The sequence below is a fragment of the Fringilla coelebs genome (assembly GCF_963513975.1).
Source record: "Fringilla coelebs genome assembly, chromosome: 3".
NCBI classification, from domain to species: Eukaryota; Metazoa; Chordata; class Aves; order Passeriformes; family Fringillidae; genus Fringilla; species Fringilla coelebs.
The window spans coordinates 85,497,441-85,506,856 of record NC_140030.1 but is presented as its reverse complement, the minus strand read 5'-3'; the positions used below and the strand labels follow the sequence as shown (position 1 = coordinate 85,506,856).

Genomic DNA, 9,416 nt, shown 5'->3' with positions numbered 1-9,416 from the left:
GTGAATTCGACAGCAGAAGGCGTTTTGCTACAGAGCAAAGATTTAAGTATAACCTGACTAAACAATTGAACCTGTACCAGCACACATAATTGTGTCTGGAAATAATGGCTGACACAAGCAATAGTTACTCAAACATCAACAAGTAATGCACAGGTCAAGCACTAAAGGATTAAGACTGTGCAGAGAATTCCTAATGTGTTTTCAATCAGTAGTTGCAAATTAAATACTCCTGACACAGCAATTTTGTAAAGGAAAACAAAATTCTTTTAGAATGGAAGTGTATCATACAGTAGCATGGGGTATAAAATTATGAGTTTTACGCTTAACAGCTGCACAGTTCTAAGTCTGAGAGCAATAAAAGTCATTTAGGGGATCACATGTCTTTTGGAAGAACAGCTGACATGATTCAGGGAAGGTGATGCAGGGAAAATTTGGGCACGCTGCCAAGCACACCTTTCAGGTGTAAAGTACGTTCAGAACAAGTGGCTCCAGCTCAGCTTGGCAATGAGGGACCATGCTCTGCAGACCCTCACCTGGAGATGGACATCAAGATACTAGACTTTTCATAGTGAGCCTCTTGTCTGTGAAACACTGAGAGTGTGGGAAAAACTATATAAGGCAGGAAAACTGAAATACTGCTTTCTTATGCTCCGTGAGATACATTGTGCCTATCTTCTGACAAGGTTGTACAGATTTTACTTGAGACTAGTACTGACTAGAGGAGTTGTTTCCACCAAAAATGTTCCCCAACTAATGATATTCATGATTTCCATCCTCGGGCAGCCTTGCTGGGGTACCTATCTCATGTTCATGTCCTTCAATGCATGCATTTCCCTTGAAGGCAGGCAGCAGTCAGAGCTCAGGCTCCACACCTGGCTTTTGGAGGGCTGAGGTGAGGGTGAGGAAAGGCAGAGAGCAAAGGCTGTCTGCAGGTCTTGCTCTTGCTGCTGAGGGACATGGGGCTTGAGTCACCAACAAAGATGGTATGCTGGTTTTGCATTCCTAGAAGAATTCAGGGAAGTGAAACTGCCAAAGATGGTGACAGGCCTTTGAGGGGAAACGGTATGACGAGTGGCTGAGGCCACTTGGTCTGACCAGCCTGGAGGAGGTTGAGGGGAGACCTCATCACCTTCCATGTGAGGGGAGACAGGGAAGCAGGGCTGACGCTGATCTCTTCTCTGGTGACCAGTGACAGAACTGGAGGGAATGGCATCAAGCTGTGTCAGTGGAGGTTTAGGCTGGATATTAGGAAAAGGTTCTTCACCCAGAGGGTTGTTGGGCCCTGGAACAGCCTCCCCAGTGAAGTGGTCATGGCACCAAGCCCGTCTGAATTCTAGAGGCAAGTACTCTTGGGCACATGGGGTGACTGTTGGGGATGAGTCTATGCAGTACTAAGAGTTAGACTTGAATTGCCCGATACCTCTGCCCCAGGAGTACACAGCGGTGCCGAGGGACCTTGCGGGAAACCACCCTCCTTCCCTCGGCCAGCTCGCCTGAGGGGAGCGAACTACAACTCCCGGCGTGCAGCACGGCACCGGCCGCCGGCCGCCGCTCCGATTGGCTGCCTCCCCCCGCCCTCCCCGCGTGACGGCGCGGGGCTGGCGGCGGCGCCCCCCGCGCGCTGGGGCAGGGGAGCCGCATGGCGGCGGCGGCGGCGGCAGCGTGGGGGCGGCTCCTGCGGGGGGCGCGCGGGGCGGCCTCGCGCCGCGCCTGCAGCAGCGGGGCGCGCGCCAGGGCCGCCTCGGCCGCCGCGCAGGTGAGGCGGGCCCGGGGGTCCGGCCCGGGGGGCCGCGCTGCGGGCGGGGGGCGCGGGGCAGGTGAGCCGTGCCGTGCCGTGCCACTGATGGTCGCGTTTGGGAGTTTGAGTGCCGGGCAGGTGCCTCGTCCCTAGGAAGATGTGTTTCGTGGAGGGGCGCGCTGGTAACCGTGGCAGCGCCCGGCGGGGTGACCAGGGGCTTGGGCACCGCGGGCGGGGGCTGCGTTCCCGAGAAATGCAAACTGTCCATAGAATTTTGCAATGTATCCCGGACCGACCGGTGGTTTGTGCGGTGAACATGACCTGCTTGTGTTTGGGTGGGAGGGAAGAGTCAACAAAACATGTAGTAATACATAATGGTCTGTATGCTTAATTTGTTGAAATGTCACCCTTACTTTGGAAGTACGAGGGACACCCGGTCTCATGGACCGAGCCGGTCCTGTGCTCCTGCCCAGCCAAGTGAGAGATTACACAACACTCTTTGATCGGCCTGGGTCAAAACCTGAGTGGTTTGGCAGCTTTCGGTGGTTGTGCTCCGATGGTCTTGCGAACTTCGCACTGAACCTGTTTGTTTTGGTACTGGCGTGAAGTCAACTCAGGAGTTGCCCTGATACGGCTTCTCCCGGTTTTACTTTTCGTCCTTCGGGTGGATTCGGTCTCTTGGTGTCTCTTGTTTTTCAGAAGAAAAAGCTACACAGAAAGGCAAGGTCCTGTAACTGTCTAGCAGAAATAGGGCATGGCACACAGAGCAATCCCAGCTGGAACATGATTTATTGAGTTACTTGCAATTGCATGGCTGGCTTTAACAAACATAAAATAAGCTAAAGCTACTAGTGACAGACTCTGTGTCGCCAGAATTGAATGCATTCACTGCCACTTACTTATTTACAGGAAACCAAATGGACTCGTGCACTGCTTTGTTGAGTGCTTACTTGACTCTGAAAACTAGAAAGGTTATTGAATTTGTTTTGTTTGGTTCTTTTCCTAGGCCATAAACATTTTTATAAATTCTGATCAGAATTACTTTTCACTACTTTCTTTACGTCAGGTAGCTGTACCAAACATTCAGGAATAGTTTCAAGGGAGCTTGATTACAACATCCATCTGAAAGCCCTACCTCCCTTAGGGGCAAAAAGGCAGGGTAGCTGGAAGAATGGGCTGGGGGATATGCATTTGTGGTATAGTAAATATTAGAAGTGTGCCAGGGCACTGGCTCATATCCTGCAGGGCTTGAGAAGTGAGCTAGTGTAAAAAACAAAGGCGCTGCAGACTTAGCAACTATACAGTGATAATACACTCATTGCTCCTTTCTGTTCTCAGTTTCTCCTGGGATTCATCTGTAGAGAGAAGTAATTAGCGTTACAGCCATAGGGAACAGTGAAATGTGCTTTCAAATGAGAGAATATTCAAACATTCAGAACAGTTGTGAATACTGCTTGACTGTTTTCTGTGCTGGAGCTGCAAGTATTCATGGGTTCTGTTTATTTTCCTGAGGTTTTTGGGGAGGAGGTGTGTGCAAAGGAGAGAAGAGAGCAGTAGACTATATTTCAGTCCCCTTTAAAATTGTCATTCCAGGCATGGAAGGAAGAATTGTGTAACTCAGGCAGTTCAAGAGACAGTTGGGAGGCTGTGTCCAAGGCCATCCTTTCAAAGTTTTTTGGTTGGGTTGCAAACAGTGGGGTCAGTACAACTGCTGTACCAGTGGTGAGGTGAGCAATTTACTTGTTTGAATATTGGTTTTTGAGATACAGTTATCAGTCTCGGAGGTGTGCACAGAGTGGAGTTCCTTTTTCTAAGACTAGACAAGACATGAAGCTACAAGCTCTCTGAATGCAGCGTTTTCACAGTTGTTCTGTTGTGTGCGAGTGTTTCTTTGGATTTTTCTTGACTACTTCACAGTTAATGAAGTTTGATGCCATCCTGCCATCTTTTACCCGTGATAATATATATCCAGATTCTATTATTGAACTAAAATGATCAGATAGGATGACCTATTTCTACTACAGAACTGAAAATCAGCATATTTTTTTAAAATTCTGCTCTAGATGTATCATGTCCAGTAATGGTCTTGATACAAAGTTTCACTTCATCTTTCTTCATTTGCCCTTGTAATACATCCTGTAATACAAACATAACCACCTGAAAATTTCTGTGGCCACAATGAAGCCTTCAGTGGTGGGATAAAGTGGAGAGTCCAGCTTGCCCAGAACGACCTCACGTGGCCCTAATTCTCGGCCAGTCGTGTCTGAAATGCTCTGTGTGCTGTTGCTGTTTTGTGGGTAGCCAGTGGCAGTCCCTGGGCAGTGCTCTCCGTGCCAGTACCCACAAGTGTAGCCTGCTGTTTGGGGTCAGCTGTTGGGCAGCAGCTGCTGAGCCCTCACAAAAACATTTGTCTTGGACTTCTTAGCTCAGACCTCATTCTGGCACTTGGCCTACTTAGACCCATTTCAGCCTCTGCGGTTGTCTGATTTCCAGGTTGAACCAAGGACATTATGTCACCACTTCCCTCCAGACTAAGATGCTAAAGGTGAGGCATGAAAGAGAAGAGCTCTTGCTGAGCTGTGTCTGTGACACTGCAGCAGTGTTAGGTGCTACACTGGGACAGCAGTGCTGTGCACAAACCCAGCGGGATTGCAGGAGCTTGCAGAGCCGGTGGATGCGGGAGCAGCACTAACAGTGTCATGGGTACACAGGTTGTGGTAGTCCCTGAGGCCTGTGCAGAAGTCTTTGCAAGCTTTATAGTGCACAAATATCACTGGGGATGAAGTGAAGGTGGAAGAGTAGAGCAAGGATAGTACTTGATCTTCAGCTTGATTAGTAGGTAAGAATTCTGTCTGCCCTCTTGTGTTTAACTGAGCCTTTCTAGCATCTGTCAGTTTCTGGTGTTCCTGGTAGTTATTGATACCTCTGCTGACAGCTTCCAATTTTGCTGCATTGTTAAAATAGTTCTCCTGGAAATCACAGGTGACTTGTCAGGTCTGAAAGGTTGACAGCTTGTCAAAACGTAGCTGCTAGGTGCAGTCATCTAAACTCTCATTCTTTCAGTACTAGTATAGAACATGGGATTGACAGCCCAGAGAATGAACCTGTTTTTTCCATGGATCAGACAAAGTACAGTGTGTGACAGGGCATACTCCTCCCATGTGCAGAAGTGTCTCCTGTCAACTATGGAGAAAAGGGAGTGGGGACTTGTGGGTTATAGACATCCCTTTTGAGTGAAAAAGTTATCTAATTGGGCATTGATATGTTAAAATGCCAGCAGCCATCTACCTTTTCCTACTTCAGGAAACTGAATAACCTTTTTCCTGTAGCCTGGGAACTGTAGCAGGCTTTTGCTTTCTTCCTGTTCCAGTAACTCTCACAAAGGCTGCAAGTGACGAGGTTCAACCTCAACCTATTCTTCCCCTTCGGAGAATCCTACTTACACAACAACCTGAGGGAATGTTTCATCCTTGTCCTGAGTTACCAAGAAGGCAGCTGAGTTTTCATCTCTGATAATTGGCCTTTTCTGTGGTATTGATAAAAATATGAGCTGGTGCTGGGCACAGTAGCAGTTTTGGTAGTACAGGATCCACCTGTGCTGGAGTTCAAGCTGATGGGTATCAGCTATTATGGCTTATGGTATCTCCTAATTCCTCTGTGCTGAAATCTAATTCGTCAGAAACTGAATAGTTTAAAAATTCCATCTTCTGTCATTCTCCCTCCCAGACAAATCCATACACATACACAGCAAGAAAATGATGGCAATAAATTCTAGTAGCTGTGTAAAACATTTTTCTTTCCCCTGTTTTAAAACCCACTACTTTGCAGCAAGAGTTAGTTATTTCCAGTGGAAACTTCTAAATTTCTTGAGACCAGTCTTTGCTGAGTGCCTGTTCTTTTAATGCTGCTTCTTTACAGTTCGCTTTAGAGTAATGAAGGGCAGTGTTATTCCTCTTCCTTTAGCTACCTTACCTATAGCAGCCATGCAGATGGATTACAGACCAGCAAGAGAACTGGTCTCCTGTGTCCCACTCCAGTGGGGGCTCTTTCCTGAAAACAGGAAATTATGTTAACCATTTTACTGTCTTTGAAAGTATGCAGTTTTGTCTTTCATTGCATAAAAGCATTAAAGTGTCCCTCACTTGCCCCTGCCTTTCTTCCCTGAAGGACAGCTTTTCCCTTCTTTCCCTGCCTGTAATGCACTCTCTAAAACTGGGAGATGGGAGGTTTGTACTGTTCTCTCTTCAAGAGGAGTGGTAAGGAAGCCCAATCCTGAAAAAGATGAAAAAAGCATTGGTGGGAAAGAAACAGGGGAGGAGGGTGCCCACTAGAAGGGCTCAGATAATTTTAATAAACCTGGGAGTGTTTTCCTTCTCAAATGTGAATACCTTTCCAAAATAATAGGAGAACATCAGATATCCAGCCAGGCAAGAAAGCAGCATAGTTTTCAAGGAAAAAAAAAAAAACACTTTTTTGTGTTGTCTTTTTCTGAGTTTGGGAGATTTAAAATATCTTTAGATTTAGTTTGTTCAGGATTGAATTTTCTGACTGAGGAAGATGAAGAAATGAAGTCTGGGTATTTACCTGGGCTCTTTGAGTTAATCTGGCTTGTTTTTGGAGATACACTCACTTACAATAAGTGGGACAGAGCCAGAATTTCTGTCAAACCAAGGGATTCCCAGTGTAGGATTTTTTTGGTAACCTAAAGCTGTGCAGAGCTCTACCACTACCCACACACCCCTAGGCTGGAGCATTTTTCTGGGGAGTTTAAAAACCAGATGACTTGTTCCGAATGCTGCGGGAAGGGGAGGTGAAATGTGTGAGCAGTGGGTGTGGCTGCAGAGTGGTTGCCAATTACACTTCTGATGCTGTCGGGAAGGGAAGGTCAAGGCTTGGCAGGGCTGGCCTTGCACCCCATATGCCTCTGCTTTGCAGCCCCTGAAACTGAAAGCCATTGCTTTCTTCCGGCTGAAAAGCAATTCCGTGGAAACTACTAGTACAGTTTTATCAGGGGTAAACAGATGTTTTCTGGGCTTTGAAAGAGCCACTTTGTATCTCCCTTGTCTCCTCTAGCTCCTCACTGCTGTGGATATTCTTAGAGTAAGGTCTTCTTATCTTACCACAAAGCTGTTTGGATCAAGTATAGTGGATTGTTTAAAGGTTAGGGAAAAGATTGTCCTGCCAAGAATGACTACTCCTGCTTGTAACTTTAGCAGGAGCCTGGTGTTAGCACAGCTGGAAACAAAATTGATGTGGCTGCTGGTTGCTGGTTGGGTCTCTCCCCAGATAACCTTTGCTGTCTGGCTGATTTGATCACTGAGGGTCCTCTATGGCTTGCACTCACACATAAATGTTTCTTTCAAATGTTTTCACAATAAGTTTTGAGGAAGCATACCTGGGTGGTTCAGCATTTTAGCTGGCCATTTCTAGATTTCTTGCAAGGGCTGTAGGGAAATCCTGTGCAGGATTAGCTCCTTTGTTTACTAGTGATAACCAGAGCCAGGGAGCTGATGGCTGTGGCTATGTGTGTTCCTGCCCGGTTCCTTGGCAACATCCCATGCATTCTGATTTTGGTATGTCTGGAGATTTCACGTCTGTTTTTCACTGCATGACAGTCATGACTTTTGCTTAGGTGAGCAGTTTAAATACCCACTAATGTGTCATTTTGTTTGGTTTCTAATTCTGCATTTTTAATTTATGTCAGAACTTTATTTAATCCTTTGCCTGCTGCAGCCTATTGAGACTAGTCATCATGATTTTAACTTGAGGCATAGTTCTGCAGCTGATTCACACATGCTCGTACACGCAAACTTTGTGCACACCATGTATACAGGAAATGGTTTTGTATGTGCCTTTTCACTAGATGTGAAATTCACTGACAGTTAAATGTCTGTATGTGGTTAACTAACGAGGACCCAGTGAAGGTGGTTCCCTTAATTATTTTGTTTTCTCTGGTTTATTTAGTGATGTTAGGCAGCTGACTTCATTCATGACTTACCAAATTGACCTCCTATAAAATGTTAATTTAACTCTGATGTAGTAGATGAAAATACTTAGCAGAGTTTGAATTATGTTGCTTTTGGATGTTTGTATATAGTGCCTGAAGCAAGTATCCACCAGCTGATAAAAGTATGTTGGTAAACTCTTGCTTTTCTGCAGTACTGTGATAAGAGTTTATTCAGTTACTGTAAGTTTCACTTGAGGTACCAAAATATTTTCCAAAAGTAGCAGAGTGGTTTCAGCTGTGCTTTACAGGTATAGAGAAAGAGAGCTATAACATTGTAATTGGAAAGTCATGGGCTAAAAACAATAAGACTCCCTGCATTTAGACCTTTCTATAATTAACCTTTCTGGCATTGATGGTACTGATATTTTTAAGTTACTTGGTATAAACTGAACTGTATTTGTTTGCAGCTACTGTTTGGGATATTTGATACCTAATGTGGTCATAGGAGCCTAGAATTGTTTGGGTTGGAAGGGGCCTTTAAAATCATCTAGTTCCAACCCCCTCCCATGGGATGCCTTGCACTAGACCAGCTTGCTCAAAGCCCATCCAACACTTCCAGGGATGGGCATCCTCAGCTTCTCTGGTAAGCGTGTTCCAGTGCCTCACCACCCTGACAGTAAAGAATTTCTTCCTAATATCTAAATCTACTCTTTTTCAATTTTTTGTTCTATCAATACATACCCTTGTAAGAAGTCCCCCTCCAGCTCTCCTGTAGTCCCCTTTAGGTACTGGAAAGTGATAATGTCTCCCCAAAGCCATCTCCTCCTCAGGCTGAACAGATCCAGTTCTCTCCGCCTTTTTTTCTTAGGAGAGGAGCTCAGCCATCTGAGCAGCTTTGTGGCTGCATCTGGTCTTGCTCCAGCAGCTCCTCATCTTCTTACGTCCTCATTCTAGAGGGCAAATACACATACTTCCTAAAAATCATGCTGCTCTAGAATGTATTACATCATGTTTAAAAAAACCCCAAAATTTTAAGTAGAAATCACTTGTAATATTCACTCCATGACAGTTAATAAAGAAATTTTTTAAATTCTGATAATTTTTATTCCTTTTGAACAGTGTTCAGAATCACGCACTTCTCTTCCAGTTCCACTGTGCCCTGCATTATTTGTCATCTTTTAACTGAGACAAGCCTTTTGGAGGTATTCTGTTATATGGTTTTAGGCAGGAAGTCTTTGTTGGAAATGAAGACAGGTGTCATGAAACATAATTGTATATAGCAATAATTCGGTTTTGCTGTTAAAAAGATGTTAATATTGCACATGGGATATGGTAGGAACACAAGCAGAGATGCAGTGTTTCATCAACTTCAGGTTCTCTTGTCCTGAAGTGCAGGAAGGGCCCCTTCTCTATAATTTCATTTACCCAAGGGCTGTAGTGAACGTAGGTGATCCTGGATCATTGATTCTGGGAAGAGACAGGCAGTTGAATAAGACCATCTTCTATTCTGCACAAAAAAAGCCTGAAGCACCTATGGCAAAGACAGGGAAAATTGTAGAAATGGATTAAGGTAGGGTGTGAAACTTAATAAATGGCCACTTTTGACAATAGTTTTCCCTGAGCAGCTGAGTGGGGAAGAATGGAATAATAATTATCAGTTGAGTTCAAAGTTGATATTTATACAGCAAGTTGACAGGGTAACTATTCAAATATTTAACACTTGCTTGTTTC

At 45.1% G+C, this 9,416-nt stretch overlaps 1 protein-coding gene across 3 annotated transcripts in view; it reads left to right on the top strand.

The window, feature by feature from the left end:
- The first annotated feature begins 1,629 nt into the window (after positions 1-1,629).
- MOCS1 (molybdenum cofactor synthesis 1) overlaps positions 1,630-9,416 on the top strand; it is a 29,758-nt gene continuing 21,971 nt past the window's right edge. For all 3 annotated transcript variants that reach the window (XM_084202436.1, XM_084202435.1, XM_084202437.1), the window contains exon 1: positions 1,630-1,756. In XM_084202436.1, the coding sequence (XP_084058562.1) occupies positions 1,640-1,756 (117 nt within the window). In that variant the 5' untranslated portion in view covers positions 1,630-1,639. The remainder of the gene's footprint in view (positions 1,757-9,416) is intronic.